Source organism: Panthera pardus, unplaced genomic scaffold (assembly GCF_024362965.1).
Source record: "Panthera pardus isolate Hobbes unplaced genomic scaffold, ASM2436296v1 HiC_scaffold_18, whole genome shotgun sequence".
NCBI lineage: Eukaryota > Metazoa > Chordata > Mammalia > Carnivora > Felidae > Panthera > Panthera pardus.
This window is the reverse complement of record NW_026526743.1, coordinates 9,012,058-9,030,111: the sequence shown is the minus strand read 5'-3', so window position 1 is coordinate 9,030,111 and position 18,054 is coordinate 9,012,058. Positions and strand designations below refer to the sequence as shown.

Genomic DNA, 18,054 nt, shown 5'->3' with positions numbered 1-18,054 from the left:
GCACCTCACCTCAAGGTGCCCACCACTATCCTGACACACTTCACACAAGAAGCAAAACAGAAGTCAGAAATGCATTGGCGTACAGTTCCTCAGAAATACAGAGATTTCCGCAAGACCTCAAAGCAAATGGAGAACCAATTAGATTATGGAGGACCTCACTGTGGATGTGAAGAACCCTCCGTGAACTGAAGGAGAATCCTTAGAGAATGGAAAGCTTGGTATGTTGGAAAGCAGATGTCCGATGTGAGAGGAAGAGACCTGAAACTGGCCTTTTCAACCTAATTTGCATTCAAGGAGAGCTGCTCAACCACATTCTGAGGTCCAATTCCTCCTTCACGACTGGACCTCAGCTCTGTCATCTGCTTCATTTCCACCTACCTGGGTGTGTAGCTACTGTCTCCTTTCTCTTCATGACCCAGACATCCTTCTTGTGTTCCAAAAAGATGACCAGGTCTGGCTTTGACACAACTAGACCTGTGTATTAGAAAAACAGAATATGAGTGTGGTTGGAGATTCTAACTTCTGATCCACTATTGTGCTTAGTAGAGCAGAGAGGACAGAGTGGAAGCTAGAAAATGATTTCCCAAATGCTGTGGCCCAACAACCCCTTTAGAACATGCAGGACAAATTTTCCATGTTCAGATCTTGACCTCCACTTCCAAGTACTACCATGACAGTAATGAGTAGAAATCGGTATTTAAGACAAAAGAGATACCGTTTTATGCCACTTAGCCTTTAGAATTGTCATTAATGTACAGAAATGATGATGTTACCCTAAGGAAGGGAAGGTAAAGCTGAAAAGGAAACACCATGAAGATTTTTCTCTACATCCACAAACCCATACTTCTTTCCCTGACTGCAGGGATCTGAATCCCAGTCATGCAAAGAGGAAGATTCCAAGAGACAGTCTTCAAGGGAAGGAACAAATCCCTGAGTATGGTTTGGGAAACGTGGAAAGAGTTATCCTCACCCAAGAAATGGAGGTGTCCGTAGTTCTCTAACATCACATCCCTGTACAGTTCCCACTGACTGTGGTTCAGGCACCTCAACTCTTTCTGAGAAAATTCTATGGCCACATCCCTGAATGTCAGCAATCCCTGCAATAAAAAACACACTTGTCAAGTGGCCACAGGCAGAGTTCATAATGCTAGGTCAAATGAAAGAGGCAGTTAATGTCACCAGCCAGACTCCAAGACCTGACTTTAATGCTTGTGCTTGTACCCACCGATCTTAGTTCCACACTTTACTTAACCTCTTTTTCTATCTTATCTTTTACTTCACAAAAAACTCCCCATGGGTATAGTCTCCTGTAGTGGAAACAGAAACCATCCAACAAAACGTAATGACTGCCCTGAGGAAGAGCTTGGATGGGCTCAGTTGGAGATTAACCCCTGACTCACACCTAAGCCAATGCATAATAGACTAAACTACGGAGTGAGTACAGTTACCTTCATCTCATACATACATTTTATTTTAAATCTTATGTCTTTGAGTGAGATAGAGCGTGCCCAAGTGGGGGTGGGGCAGAGAGAGAGAGACAGAATCCCAACCAGGGTCCATGCTCAGAGTGGAGCCTGACCTCAGGACTTTCATCCTGACCTGAGCCTAAGTTAAGAGTAGGACGCTCAATGGACTCAGCCACCCAGGAGCTCCCTTTTACCTCATTATAATACTAAAATCTCACCCAAGGAGGAGCACAAACCTCATTTCCTATGAAATATGCAGAGTATGTACACAACTGTTCTCTTAAGGCTTATGTGCAACCTTATACTCCACTTGACATAAGATGATGGCCTCCCCTTTCTGAATATCCACGCTAACCCTAAATGAAAGGACACCATTCCCCCTTCCTCCGTGAGTATCTGATTTGGAACTTCCTCCCTGTGATTTCCATGTTTCTTGTAAATCATTTTTGCTTTGCTCACATCCTTACCTGGTATAGTTTTTTTGTGATCCACCAACGACTGAACTTCTGTTAGTTCAGTTACATAGGAGAACTGGTTCTGGCTTAGGTGAGGTTCCTGCTTAATGAGGTAAGATTATTTGTCACCCAGTAGTATTCTCTAGCATATTCTTTACCTTGGAGGTAAGAACCTTTATAAATACTGTTTTTATTCAAGAGAATTTTTAAAATGAAGGCATCAACACAGGCATATACATTTTGAATATTGTATTTACATCATACAGTACATGTGCCATCTATTTCTTAAATGGAAAGTTCTGGGGAGTGACAAATGTACTTAGCATATTCTAATATGAATTAGAATTTCACAACAGGACCTTGCGGATCTTGTTAAAATGCAGATACTGTTCAGGAGTTCTAAGATGGGGTAGATGTCTGCATTTCTAACGAGGCATTAGTCTATGGGCCAAGAGATACATATTTCAATAACGAAGAAGAACTCAAAGACAAGAACTTTTGGGGAACTTGGAACTGAATGGTATTCATAGCAACTATGGGTTCTACTAGAATAGCAAGAAAGGCAATAAACCTTTCCAAGCATTTCCTGGTTAGTAGAGAGCATTCACAGTTTTTCATAACTTATTGGAAAATAAATCATATTCTAAGACAACAGACACATTATTCTTCTATTTCCATGTGAATATTTTTTCAAGTATCCAACGTGGTAGGGATCAGGTTTTAACCCAGGTCATCTGACCTGGAGTTGACCTAAAATGACACCTAAAATATACGGAGGGGCCCCTAACCAAATGATCATAGCAGGTGTCAAACCTGAAGAATGATGGAAAGAAGGTATGCACACAAAATTGATCACCTTTATACATTCCATGCTCACATCCATAAATATTCAAAGAAGTTGTATAGATATTAAATGTAGAAAAGTATACTGGTGACTAGGAAACATTTTCAATGAAGGACACCTGGGTGGTTCAGGTGGTTAAGTGTCCACGTCTTGAATTCGGCTCAGGTCATGATTTCACAGTTCACCAGTTCAAACCCCACCTCAGGCTCTGTGCTGACAGTCTGGAGCTGGCTAGGGATTCTCTCTCTCTGCCCCTGCCTCTCTCTTCCTCAAATCAAACAAAACGTTTTCAGTGACATGAAACTCATAAAACTAATTGTAGATAATGGTGCTTAGGTCTTTTACTCACACTATCAACACAAACACACATTAAGATACAAATACAACAGTTATTTCTGACTCTAGTATGATGAGGGATACAATCAGAAAAATTTTCACCTTTAGGACAGAAAGCTAACATACAGTTGTATTATGTGGACATTCATCAAATAAAGGCTGGTTCCTACATTTTTCTTTAAGTTTATTTATATTGTGAAAGAGAGCGTGGATAAGCACGGTGTGAAAGGTGGGGAGGCAGAGAGAGGGAGAGAACCCCAAGCTGTGACTCCAGGCTCCAGGCTGTGACTGAGCCACCTAGGTATCCCTGGTTATTACATTTTTACAGGGTCTCATGACAACAGGGACATGTCACCACTGCTTCATATTGAACTGAATGGTAAGCACCAGAGAAATCTTGCAGAAGCAGTTTTACACGTAGAAATTTAAAGAAACATTTGTGATTGAACACTCTGTGCACCTACCATCCCCTTGAACATATAAGCTTCATGCAGCCAAAGTACAGTTCTTTCTGCCCATGGGTCCTGCCCTGTGCTACTTCAATAAACTATCTGGCACTACACAGTATCTCAAGAGTTGTCTTGACCATAGTACTCCATGTTCTGCTAATATAGTTTTTATTTGAAAGCTTTTTAAAATTTTATTTTTTAATTAATTATTACTAAGGAGAGAGAGAGAGAGAGAGAGACAGAGAGAGACAGGGAGAGAGAGAATACCAGGAGGGGCAGAGAGAGAGAGAGAGAGGGAGAGAGAAATGGAGAGGCATGGCTCCTGTTCACCTGATGCTGGGCTCCAGCTCAGGACTGGTGAGATCATGACCTGAGTGGAAGTCCCACGCTTAATGAACTGAGCCATGCACGTGCCCCTCATTGAAAGCTTTATTTCATTCATCATTTGTGCTGTTTTATTTCAGGATTTTAAGACACTCAAACATGGTAATTCTTGGTACTATGTGATTCTTCTTTCTTTTTCTGAAATACACAGAAGTAAATAGAGTATGCATGTGTCATGACTATGCAGCAAAACAAAAAGCTACAGGATGAAGGTCTGACTCATTGAGAACCTCGATGTAGAGGTCATTACATCTACTACACAACAATGAGGGTATCATTGTCCGGTGGGGACTAATGTGAGGTGGGCCAGGAGACAATGTTCAAGGAAATAGCCTTGAGCCATTTTGGTAAACGAGGCTGTTTGTGTAAAAGCACAGGGACAGGATCTGCGGGAAGAAGGAGCTGAAGGAGATTGAGAGGAGCTGTTGATTATATACTTTAAGTTGGGGCGGGGGGGAAGAATTATAAGTTTCTACAGGGATTTCCTATGTTAAAGAAGACTTCCAGGACCTGGAATTCTATCTAGGGTAAAGCTAAGCTTGCTGTTTGCCTCTAGGAAAGCATCACCATTAAAGCAGTTGTGAATTCCTTGAGGAATATCTTCCTTGGCCAGTCTTGAGTATTTCTGTGGGGCTTGTAAGTTGTGAGAAATTTCAATTTTATCCACATTGCTTTTGCATTTGTCCTCCTCCTCAGAAACTACAAGGAAGGGGTGCCTGGATGGCTCAATCAAGCTTCTGACTTTTGAATTAGGCTGAGGTCAAGACGTCTTGATTTGTGAGTTTGAGCCCCGTGTCCCACTCAGTGCTGACCCTGTGTCACCTACTTGGGACTTGGCTCTCTCTTGGCCACTCCCCTGCTCTCACTCTCTCTCTCTCTCTCTCAAAATAAAAACTTAAAAGAAAAAAGCTACAAGGTAAAAAGAATATAAGAAAAGAGAAACTAGGAGAAAGATATTTCCAGTTTAAATGTGATGGTGTCTGGAAATTGCTCAGGGAATCTGGCTGAAATCATTACAACTGATAAGAAAAATATGAACATTACAGGGGAGGAATCTGGCAGAGAGCACAAACCCAAGTGATAGAAGATAACATCAGCTGTAAGGAAACAAAGTGCTATCAGTGCCTAAGGTACACCTCAGGACACGGGATTGCCGGTGTGCTCTTGTGACCCCAAACAGTAAATCACAATATAAACAAGTTAAGTACAGTGGATTTATAGAGACTTTACTGCATATACTTGTCATGTCCTGGAATATCTAGGATATCTTAAAGTAGCTTTTCCACATCCTCAAGAGCAGGAACATTCTAAGTTATTCTGTGCCTCATATCCATCTTGTGTATTTGTGCATTTTCATAATCCTCCTCTACCGGGGCACAGAAAGCATTCGGATAAGACCTACACGGGAATGGTTTTCCTTGATTGGTATCCCAGGACCAGACCCCATCAGCAACAGGACAGTTGGCCTCAACACCTTCCTCTCTGGATCTGTCACAAAGGGACTATTTTCAATACTTGTAGGAATTTAATTCAAAGTGACAACTGCTGTTGCCCTACTAGAAGCCAGGTTGGAGAAAAGGGAGAGAGGTCTCTGGGATATAGGGGAGGAATGTTCTGAAGACATAACCTAGAATATCATTTGTGAAATGTTAATAATAGGGTAAAATCTGGGGCACCTGGGTGGCTCAGTTTGTTGAGTGTCGACTGTGGCTCAGGTCATGGTCTCGCAGTCTGTGAGTTTGAGCCCCACATCCGGCTCTGTGCTCAGAGCCTGGAGCCTGTTCCGGATTCTGTGTCCCCCTCCTTCTCTGACCCTACCCTGTTCATGCTCTCTGTCTCTGCCTCAACAAAATAAAAGTTGAAAAAAATTAAAAAAAAAATAGGTGAAAACCTAAAGCAAAACCATAAGAACAAAACAAATAAAACCATTGGTATTTAAAATTTTTTCATTTAGAGAGAGAGAGAGAGAGCGAGCGCACGCATGCAAATGGAGGACAGGGACTCAGGTAGAGAGAGAAAATCTTAAGTAGGCTCCAAGCTCAGAAGGAATCCTGATGCAGGGCTGGATAGCAGGTCCCTGGGATCAAGACCTGAGCCTAAATCAAGAGTCATATGCTCAACTGAATGAACCACCCAGATGTCCTGCAATTTCTACACGCATGGATTATCCTGAGAACAAGGTGACAGGTTCTCTTGCAATGGACTCGAGGCTTACCTGAGAATTGGCCATTTCTCCTTTCCTCTCCTCTTCAAGATTTTTCTCAGAAGATTTTTGTGGAGAAATCCCAGCTGAAGTGGGAGCAAAAGGCTTTAAAGCCACCACTGCAACCTCTTCAGCAGTAGCCTGGTCACCTGCAGGCAGAGCTTTGAAATGCAAAAAAGACCCAAGTTCCTCATCATTTGTGTCAGGAGCTATTCAGAAACTATGGTGTCCCACCTGAAGACCAGCCTCTGAGTTTCCTGTCTCTGCTTTTGGCAGGGGGCGGGGGGCTTTCCTCACACAGAAGCCCACAAATTCTGCTTGAGCATAGGAACAGTGTGTTACATGGACCTGACCCTCCCCAACTCCTGTACAGGAGACCCTTGAGCCAAAGCCTGCACTCAACTCTGATAACTTAATGGGAAGCCTTTCCGCTTAACTCTGGCTTCCCTTAGCATTTTGATAGGAAAAGATCGGATTCAGTAGGGAGAAAGGTAACCATTAGGACCTGAGGCCCCTTGGTGGGGAAAACACATTTTGGAACAATGCTGGGAATGTCTGACTATGGCAAACCCCCTCAGGTGTAAGGTTCCTCTTAAGAATGTGACAGACACCACCTACTCCCCCGCAGGAATTTGACTAAAGACCTAACTAAAAACTGGTAGTAGATGATAAAACTTAAAACCCACAAGGAACAATATGGCCATAGACCACCCCTCCTGCAATGGAAATGAGCCAATCAGGAAGGGACAACCCAGCACCTGGAGTTGTTAATCCAGTAAGTGTAGGACTTGAGAAGGAACAAGGGGGAAGGGAAGAGGGAGAGACCAGAACCTTATACCACAAAGGCCCTTGCCTATTGTCACTGGTATGCACATTCCAACGCCCCCTCTCTGTAAAGAGAGCTTTCCTACTACTCTTCCTCTGTTATACTGTATTAAGTTTTGCCTGTTGCTCATTTTGTGTCCACATCTTTATTCTTTGAATCGCTGAGAAAACAAATTCCTGAATCCTGGGTATTTATGTAAAAATCCCCTAACAGAATCCCCTGGAGCACTTCACTAAAACAACACTGTTGTTTCCATCCACACCAGTTGAGGGAATCTGAGGGGGAGGGTAGCAGCAATGATTATTAATGCAAACTCCACACAGGATCCTTTTGGGAAGCATTTGGGAAGTGAGTAAGGAAAACACAGTAACCATGGGTATGGTTATTGTCCTGATTTGAATCCATGCCTTCTCCACTGATCAGAGTTTCTGTAAATTTACACATTCTCCTCCATGCTGCTTCACAGAAGGACACGCGTTTACAAATGGAACTTTCTCTGATACATGCGAATGAGCAAGTTTTGGGGTGATAGTGGGGTGGTCCAGAGCTGATGGCCAAGAAAGAATTCTTGAAGACATTTTTTCCATTGGCATGGAAGATCTTTTTCCACACCTGTGCTTTCAGCCTGAGTGTGTTCCTACACCTGAAGTGAGTGTCTTGAAGGCAGCACATACTCTTAATTTGTGTACTTCTTTCCTTTCAGACAATGTATCTTTTGGATGGAGAATTTAGTCCCTCTATATTTAAAGTACTTATTGACACAGGTATGGATGGAGTTACTCTTGTCATTGTTTTCAATGTTTTTAGCTGTTGTAGAAGTACTTGCCCCTTGCTTACCCGTTTGGTCTTTTTCTTTGTGATTTGTTGATTTTCTAGTGGTGTACTTTGATTCCTTTCGATTTGGGTTTTGCGTATCTACTACAGGTTTTGCTTTGTGGTTACCAGGAGGCTTTAAGGAGACATCTTATAAAAATCTATTTTGTTAACACCTTAATTTTGCATACCAGAACACTTTGAGACCTCAGGTAATTCTTAAAAGAGGTCAGTGTACAATCCTAGGCCATGTTAGGGAAGAGTTAGTTACTCCCTCTATGATATGTGTGAAGGTTTCTTCGTTTCAACCACATCAACTGGTATTCTCTACTTCTAACTACATCTGTTAAGAACTTGTCTCAGTATGTGCCTGGACTGCACAAAACCAATAAACAAAACATTTTATTTGTAACATTCAGAAACTTTTTCAGTTTTCATAAATGTTCAAGAATGACGTTCTGAACACCCATTTCGTAATAACTTACATCAGTATTAGAAACATAAGTGACATCTCCAGTTAGGTTTGTTCATAGATTGTACGTGATATTGTCCTCCATCTCCATGGAAAATCAGGTATGCAGGAGTCCCACCTAAGAGGGAAGGGCATCTGATATCTATGATGCAGGAAGAATCAGCCACATACTTTCAACACCCACTGGGAATCAGTGAATTTTCTGAACTGATTTGGGAGGACAGATACATTAATACTTGTAGTCAACATCTTAAAGAGGGCCAAGGTAAAACAAAAACACATTGAAATTACTTATCCCTATGCAAAAAACAGCCCCGTGTCTATTTTCAGGCATACCCACATACTCGATATCTAAGTGTTCCACTTTGTTTTATCCCATATGGTTAAGTATTTTTATGGAGAAGAACGTCTGAATAGAGTGACCGATGTACTCCTTTCTACTGTGAATTGTGACGTTTATTGACAGTCGATGTTCAGATAATTAGATGACTAACTATATCTTTCAGGTTACTTTCCTCTCTGTATGGCTTTGTTTTCCAAAGTGTATACTTAAAAAGGTCTTTCCTTATTCATACATTATCCCCAAGTAGGCATTTGGAGATACTGAGTCATGACTGAATTGAGTTAAAGGCATGGCCACTCCCTTTACATGTTATACTTTTGTTCTTGTGTCATACCTATGATACTGAGGCAGTTGTGAGGTCCAGGCTAGAGGTTTGCCACATTCATTACATTTGTAACGTCTCTGTGCAACAGGAACTATGGCAATGAGTAAGGCTTGAGCAGTCTGAAACGTTTTTTACCACATTCTTTGTAAGTTTTCTCTGCAGTATGAGTTCTGTGATGTTGGATGAGGCTTGAGCACTGATTAAAAGGCTTGCCAAATTCTTTGGATTGGTAAGATCATCTCCAGTATATATTCTCTGATGAAGATTCAGGGTTTAAGCTTTGCTTTAGTATCTTGCCACATTCCCAATGGGTATCATTACTCTTCACTATGAATTATCTGATGTGGAATAACAATGGAGAAGTCCTTAGAAATTCTGTCATAGTCTGAACATTTAGAAGATTTGCTCTAGTATGAATTCTGTGTTAATAAGTCAAAGTTGAACAGTAATCAAGTTTTCCCATGCTCTTTACGTTGGTAAAGTTTCTCTCCAAGATGAATTCTGTGATGTACATTAAGATGTGCCTGGGGGGAACGGCCTTGCTACATTCATTACATTGGTAAGGTCAATCTCCAGTATGAATTTTGTGATGGTTGGTAAGGCTTGAGTGGTGCGTAAAGGCCTTGCCACATTCTTTGCATTGGTAAGGTTTCTCTCCACTGTGAATTCTGCGATGCCTCTTAAGGGCTGATTGAGAGTTAAAGGCTTTGCCACATTCTTTACATTGGTAAGGTTTCTCTCCACTATGAATTTTGTGATGTCGAGTAAGTTCTGAGTGCCCTTTAAAGGCCTTGCCACACTCTTTACATTGGTAAGGTTTCTCTCCACTGTGAATTCTGTGATGCCTCTTAAGGGCTGATTGACAGTTAAAGGCTTTGCCACATTGTTTACATTGGTAAGGTTTCTCTCCACTATGAATTTTGTGATGTCGAGTAAGTTCTGAGTGCCCTTTAAAGGCCTTGCCACACTCTTTACATTGGTAATGTTTCTCTCCAGTATGAATTCTGTGATGTACATTAAGATGTGCCTGGCGGGAAAAGGCCTTGCCACATTCTTTACATTGGTAAGGTTTCTGTCCAGTATGAACTCTGTGATGCATATCAAGATGTTCCTGGCGGGAAAAGGCCTTGTCACATTCTTTACACTGGTAAGGTTTCTCTCCACTATGAATTCTGTGATGTCTCTTAAGGGCCGATTGCCAGTTAAAAGCTTTGCCACATTCTTTACATTGGTAAGGTTTCTGTCCAGTATGAATTCCTTCATGTTGTCTAAGGGATGATTGCTTGTTAAAGGCCTTGCCACATTCTTTACATTTGTAAGGTTTCTCTCCACTGTGAATTTTGTGATGTCGAGTATGTTCTGAGTGCACTTTAAAGGCCTTGCCACACTCTTTACATTGGTAAGGTTTCTCTCCAATATGGATGCTGTGATGTACATTAAGATACGCCTGGCGGGAAAAGGCCTTGCCACATTCTTTACATTTGTAAGGTTTCACTCCAGCATGAATTCTGCGATGTTGTATAAAGTTTGAGACGAACCCAAAAGCCTTGCCACGTTCTTTACATTGGTAAGGTTTCTGTCCAGTATGGACTCTGTGATGTACATCAATGTGTTCCTGGTGGAAAAAGGCCTTGCCACATTCTTTACATTGGTAAGGTTTCACTCCAGTATGAATTCTGCGATGCATTGTAAGGGCTGAGAGCCGGTGAAAGGCTTTACCACATTCTTTACATTGGTAAGGTTTCTGTCCAGTATGAATTCTGTGATGTTCTGTAAGGACTGAGGACCGGGAAAAGGCCTTGCCGCATTCTTTGCATTGGTAAGGTTTCTCTCCACTATGGATTCTCTGATGTAACTTAAGGGCTGAGTGCCAGTAAAAGCCTTCATCGCATTCTTTACATTGGTAAGGTTTCTCTCCAGTATGAATTCTGCAATGCTCTGTAAGGGCTGAGGGCCGGGTAAAGGCCTTGCCACATTGTTTACATTGGTAAGGTTTCCCTCCACTATGAATTCTGTGATGTGTCTTGAGGGCTGAGTGCCAGTTAAAAGCTTTACCACATTCTTTACATTTGTAAGGTTTCACTCCAGTGTGAATTCTGCGATGTTTTATGAAGTTTGAGAAGTACCGAAAGACCTTGCCACATTGTTTACACTGGTAAGGTTTCTCTCCAGTATGGATTCTGTGATGTCTCCTAAGGGCTGTGCGCCAGTTAAAGGCCTTGCCACACTCTTTGCATTGATAAGGTTTCTCCTCATTATGAATCCTGTTATGTTCAGAAAGTTGTGAATGATGCCTAAAGGTCTTATGACATCGTTTACCTTTGGAAGGTGTCTCTGCAGTATGAATTCTTTGATGTCTTGTAAGGGATGAGGGCCGGATAAAGGACTTGCCATCTTCTTTATCTTGATACGTTTTCTCTCCAGTAGGAATTCTTTGATATCCTGTAAGGGTTGAGGACTGGTTAAAGACATTGCCACATTCATTACATTGTTAAGGTTTCTCTCCAATGTGAGTTAACTTATGTTGAGTAAGGGTTGGGCACAATTTAAAGCTCTTGCCACACTCTTCACATTCGTAAGGTTTCTGTCCAGTATGCCATTGCTGGTGGTCAAAGGCTTTGCCACATACGTTACCTATATAACTTTCCTCTCCTGTACCAGTTGTCTGACCTGTACTGAATCTTGATGAATGACTAAACATGCTCCCAGGTTGATTACATCTGCAACGGTTTCTTCCCTCATGAATCCTCTGATGACCACCAACACTGGAAGACAGGTTAAAATTTTTCCCACATTCAATATATTTATAAAGATTCCCTCTCTTAGGGATACTCCTGTGTGGAATAAGGTTGGCGCTTTGATAAAAGACTTCCCCATATCTATTACATTCATCATTGGTCTCTGGAAAGGAGTCCCCAGATACCTTTGCCCTTCATTTTCCCTAACCTTGTTCCAGTCTGTCGTTAAGTGTACATTCTCAAGGGAACTGTGTTTATATCTACTCATGACCCTTTTTGGATCGAAGCGTCAATGCATGACTTTGGCAGGAATGTATCGGTGCCGTGTGAAAATATAGCTGACTGAGGTCAAAAAAGAGAAAAGTAAAATCATTCTGGGGTACTACTCTCAGAGGTATGTACTGACAATTTCTAATATAGAACGTTAACATCAATCAGAATATCAGGAAGACAGCTAAGAAGAAATCACCAGGACTTCCTTCTTCCATGGACACGTAAACTTGCACACAAGGAATTGACCACATAGCTTAGTAGAGAATTCTGTAGCATCTCTTGCTGTAGCACAAATCACGTTCTTGTCTCTCAGAAAGTGAAGAAAGTACCGTATGTGCTCAAAATTAGCAGAAGTAAGGCAATTGAAACCTAAGACAGAAATGAAAACTGCAGAATAAAGCAAAAATAGGAACAATCAACAACAGAAAAGTTGGTGTTCAGAAAACCCCCCAAAGTCAACAGACCTGTCTCTAATGAAGTCAGAATGATAGAGAAGACTAACTAAAATCAGAAGTGAAGAAGTGAAGGCAGACACAGTATAACTGATCCCATAGGAATAAAGATAAATCTAGCCCACAATAGATAATTATCTGGCAAGAAGTAGATAACAAAGAATGGCTATGACTTTCCAAAAAGATAAAACCTACCAGGACTCCATCATGAAGACATCTGTCTGCCTGTCTATATCCCTAGCTATTTAGCTACCTACTTACCTACCTACATATCAATCTGGGGTGTTTAACACAGCATAGAGATTTTGGGTACCTGGGGGAAAGAAAGGTGCATTTTGGCACACTGTGCAAGTTCATTTGGAGAGTAGAGCAAGAGCCCAGGCATGTACCACAATGGCATTTTGACGCCCTCCCTTACAGCCTTGAGAACTGTACCAGTACTCTTGTGGTCAGAAAGCAGCTCCTGCCCAAGATTTTGGAGGAAAGATCATTCTCCTCTTTTCCACATCCCCAAGAAATGATTGTTACAACAACTGTGCCTCTGATATTGAAGAACTAGACATAGATAGATTTCCTCGTATTTGGAGTGTCAGAAGGGGAAGTTGGCACAGCTCCACAGGGTGAGAGGGTTTGATTATTTACAATGGGTGGTCTGCCTTGCACATTTGGTCCTTGCAGGCCTGTCATGGCAGAATCATTGGTTGCCAGGACCAGAGGCAATGCTGGGGCTCAAGCCTCCATCGTCAGGGGAGGGGCTCATTTGAGATGAGGTAGACTGTGGGAAAGTAGCATCTCAGTTTCCAGGTAAGAGCTGGCCAGTGGATCCTGGTCACCACGTGGTGGTTCTCTATGGCTTTGGGCACATTTTGAATGTAATGGCATTGGGCAGGATATTATTGAACACTTGCCAACAATTGCGATATAATGAGAACTACGGTCCAAGGGGAGAATACTGGTTGTTGCTTTATTGGAATAAGCTATTTTCTTAGGTGACACTATTATTTACACTGATTTTCAAGTTTTTAATAGATCCTAAGGATGAGAATCTTAAAATGATAGAAAAGTCTCCCTCCTATCATTTAAGGATTATAAAATTATTATCCGTATAATTTTCCATGTATCCACCTATTAATACTCTACCAAAATACAAAGATTTCTTTCCTTAGATACTCTCCAAAAGTGTGTTTTAAATGAAATTATATAGGTACATTATTTTCCTCCTTCCTATTATTTGGGCATTATTCCACTTCATTGGTTTTCTACCAAAGGATTTTGGGTTGTTCCCAGTCTTTGCCTTTTACATAGGGGTGGTGAATACTTGAAGGTCACTGTTGTGCAAGTTTGCAAGTACTGTGTAGGTAAATTTGAGGGGAAACTGTTAGCAAAGAGATGTGCTCAAAATTAGTAGAAGTATACATAATTTTGCTAGATATTACCAAATTGCCTTCCACAGGTACTAAAAGAATTTCACCCCCAATAGGAAGAATGCCTGTTTGTTCACAAGGTCACCCAGAGATGATTGCACTCTTTTGCTGATCTTTTAAAGGACATAGTCTGAGTTCAGTATTTCTGGCTTGAGTCTGCTTCATAGGCCAGCAGTTGTGGCTCTCTCAAATTTCCCTCAGCTAGTGCACCCTTCCCACAATCACTTGGCAATGAATGTGTGTGCAAATGTAAACTGGAGAATTGGGAACCCAGGGGCGCCTGGGTGGCGCAGTCGGTTAAGCGTCCGACTTCAGCCAGGTCATGATCTCGCGGTCCAGTGAGTTCGAGCCCCGCATCAGGCTCTGGGCTGATGATGGCTCGGAGCCTGGAGCCTGTTTCCAATTCTGTGTCTCCCTCTCTCTCTGCCCCTCCCCCGTTCATGCTCTGTCTCTCTCTGTCCCAAAAATAAATAAAAAACGTTGAAAAAAAAATTAAAAAAAACAACAACAACATATTATTTAAAAAAAAAAAAAAAAAGAGAATTGGGAACCCAAATTCTGCAATGTGAATGAAACACACAAAATGGTCTTTGCCTTTAAGGAGCGCCTGGGTGACTCAGTAGGTTAGCATCAGACTCTTGATTTTGGCTCCTTTCATGATCTCATGGTTTGTGACATCCAGTCCCTTCTCGGGCTCTGTGCTGTCCACACAGGGCCCGCCTGGGATTCTCTTTTTCCAAAAACAAATAAATATTAAAAACAACAACAGGGGTGCCTGAACCCCTCAGTCGTCTGAGCAATTGAATTTGGCTCAGTTCACAAACTCGTGGTTAGCCAGTTCAAGCCCCACATTCAGCTCTGCAGGAGGAGAAGGAAATACCAAGGAAAAATCAGAAATTCATTAAATAGTTGGGGCACCTGGGTAGGTCAGTCTGTTAAGCGTCTAACTCCTGATTTCAGCTCAGGTCATGATCCCAGAGTTGTGGGATCAAGTCCTGGGTAGGGCTTCACTCCCAGTGAGGAGCCTAAGATTCTGTCTCTCCCACTCTGCCCCTTGCCCCAGCTTGCATGCGTGCTCTCTCTTGCTCAGAATAAATAAACACATAAAGAAAACTAAAAATTTAAAAATTAGAAATGAGAGACCAGAATAAACAATAACATGGAAAATAATGCCCAGGTTTTTTCAAAACAAACAAAAATGGAAATTCTCCAACTCCATTAACTAAGAAAAAAGGAGAGGTAACTCAAGCACCAATGGGAAATGAAACAGAAACCCCAGAACAGATAACCACAGAAATATATAGTGTGATAACAGATCACTATCAACGATGATATACTAACAAGTTAGACAAAGTAGAAAAAAATTTAATTTTAAACAACGCACAAGTTACCAAGATTGAGAAATGAATTTTGAGCTCAAGAAATAAGGAATCTTCTTAGACCATCACAAATGTACAAGTTGAGTTTGGAATAAAAAACCTCCCAGCATAGGAAAGCCCACAGCCTCTTGCCTTCGTTGGTCAATTCTAACAAACATTAAAAAGAAAACAAAATTTAGGGCACTCTTCATTAAAATCTTAAACATAGAATAGAAGGAACCCATTCAAAATAACCCTAGGAGGCCAGCATTACCCTGGTACCAAAGCAGGGTAATTGCCACACAAGAACAAAATATCTGGTTTGTCTGTCCTAAGTATTGCTACTCTGGCTTTCTTTGCACCTTCATCTGCGTGAGGAAGGTTTCTCTATCACCCTCACTTTGTATCTGTGTCTTCAGGTCTGCATGGAGTCTCTTGTAGGCAGCACATAGATGGGCCTGGGCTTTATTTTTTGTTGTTTTTGTTTGGTTGCTTTATTCCATCCAGAGACCCTTTGTGTTTTGATTGGAATATACAGTACGTTTTCATTGAAAGTATTTATTGATATATATTTATTGCCATTTTATTATAGTTTTGTCATTGTTTCTAGAAACTTTCTTGATCCTTTTTCTGTGTCACTTTTGGTGTCTTCTTTGCACTTCAAGATTCCCCTTTGACATTTCCTGCAGGGCTAGTTCAGTGGTGAGGAATTCCTTGAGATTTTGCTTTTCTGGGAAACTCTGTCTCTCCGTCCCTTCTGAATGACAGCCTTGCTGGATAGAGAATTCCCTGCTGCCTATTTTTCCCAGTCAGCACGTGGAATAGATGATGCCACTCTCTTCTGGCTTGCCAAGTTTCTGTTGAAGAATCACCAGGTAACCTTATGGTTCTCCCTGATAAGTGAAAGATGTCTTCCTGCTTTGAAGACTTTTTATCACCGTATTTTGAAAATTATTTTCTAATATATCTTGCTGTGGGCCTGCTTTTGTTGATTTTCACGGGAGTTTTCTGTGCCTTCCAGATTTTTTTTTATTTAAAAAAACTTTTTTTAAGTTTTTACTTTTGAGACAGAGAGACAGAACCTGAACACAGGAAGGGGAGAGAGAGAGAGACACACACAGAATCTGAAGCAGGCTGCAGGTTCTGAGCTGTCAGCACAGAGCCTGATGTGGGGCTCAAACTCACGGACTGTGAGATTATGACCTGAGCTGAAGTCCGATGCTTAACTGACTGAGCCACCCAAGTGCCCCTGTGCCTTCTGGATCTGTCTGTTTCCTTAGCCAGAATAGGGAATGTTTGGTTATTATTCCTTCAAATATATTTTCTACCTCCTGTTATCTTCTTCCAGGACCCTTCTATTACTATTCCAAAATTTACAAGTACTCCAGATGATTCTGATGAAAGCTAAGTTTGACAGCCTCTGCAGGAACTAAGTCAGAGATCATTCTGGACTTGGCCACAGATAAGTGACTCTTGGAAATCTCTGTTTGTGATCATGCTCGTGTGCTCTCACACTCACCATACACAACAGGTTTACTTTCTTCATAAGTAAAACTGAGTCTAATAACACAATCTGTACAACACATTAGTACATGTTATATGTTGTAAAGAGACCAAATATAGCCTTCTCACTATAAATCTGTACTTGCTGGCTTTTACCCTAAGACCATCAGTAATTGCAGGTTTATGTGGTTCTTCCTCAGCAGTCCATGTGCATGTAGAATAAATCCCCGTGCATTACGTTTAAGGATATTCTAAATTTAAGGGCTAATTTCAGGGCAAAGTGTGATGGCCTTTTTTCAAATACTGTGAAACAGTTCAGAGAACGGGAGCAGTTTGCAAATATCTTATGTGTCCACCAGTGCTACGGTTTCTAATTAGACTAACCCATATATTACAATTCTGGTCCAAGACTTGGAGGGAGTAGTGACTTGGGGAGGAGGGCCTTCCCTGAATGGAAACAGAAAGACTTCAGATCCAGTTCTCTAAGTCCTGTCAGATTTCCATTGCCTCCTTTGCTGCATGGAACATGGTTCGATGCATGTTGGTGGGGCAGGTACACTGGGACATGAGTGAGCAAGTATGAGGACAATCACGGGCACTGAAAATGCCAGAGCAAGGAAATAATCAGTATAGAGTATACTCTAGGGTGCCTGAGGTATTTTTTTTGTTCATTATAATTTTTCTATTATTTTCTAAATTTACATTCAAGTTAGTTAACATATAGTGCAACAATGATTTCAGGTGTAGATTCCTTGATGCCCCTTACCCATTTAGCCCACCCCTCCACCACAACCCCTCCCATAACCCTCTGTTCTCCATATTTAAGAGTCTCTTATGTGTTGTCCCCCTCCCTGTTTTTACACTATGTTTTCTTTCCTTCTTTTGTGTTCATCTGTTCTGGGTCTTAAAGTCCTCATATAGTGAAGTCATATGATATTTGTCTTTCTCTAATTTGGCCAAGCATAATACTCTCCAATTCATCCATGGACTTGCAAATGGCAAGACTTCATTACTTTTGATTGCCGAGTAATACTCCATTGTGTGTGTATGTATGTATGTATATATGTGTGTGTGTGTGTGTATATATATATATATACACACATACACATACACTCCACATCTTCTTTATCCATCCATCCATGGACATTTGGGGTCTTTCCATACTTTGGCTATTGGTGATAGTGCTATTATAAACATTGGGGTGCATGTGCCCCTCTGAAACAGCATAATTTTGTCCCTTGGGTAAATATCTAGTAGTGCAATTGCTGGATAGCAGGGTAGTTCTTTTTTTTATTTTTTGAGGAACCACCATACTGTTTTCCAGAGTGGCTGCACCAGTTTGCATGCCCACCAGCAGTGCACAAGAGATCCTCTTTCTCCACATGCTTGC

The 18,054-nt window shown here is 41.4% G+C and overlaps 2 protein-coding genes across 2 annotated transcripts; both read right to left on the bottom strand.

Moving 5' to 3' along the window:
• Positions 1–364: 364 nt before the first annotated feature.
• On the bottom strand, positions 365–6,293 carry LOC109261520 (KRAB domain-containing protein 5-like). The gene is made up of 3 exons (XM_053906315.1): positions 6,150–6,293; positions 971–1,097; positions 365–474 (listed from the first exon to the last, which is right to left on the bottom strand). Exons 1-3 carry the CDS (start codon positions 6,162–6,164, stop codon positions 365–367), a joined length of 252 nt encoding a protein of 83 aa, XP_053762290.1. The 5' UTR covers positions 6,165–6,293.
• A 3,188-nt stretch (positions 6,294–9,481) lies between these two features.
• On the bottom strand, positions 9,482–11,617 carry LOC128778090 (zinc finger protein 850-like). Its single transcript, XM_053906471.1, has 2 exons — positions 11,476–11,617; positions 9,482–11,358 (listed from the first exon to the last, which is right to left on the bottom strand). Exons 1-2 carry the CDS (start codon positions 11,615–11,617, stop codon positions 9,482–9,484), a joined length of 2,019 nt encoding a protein of 672 aa, XP_053762446.1.
• Between the last annotated feature and the right edge of the window lie 6,437 nt (positions 11,618–18,054).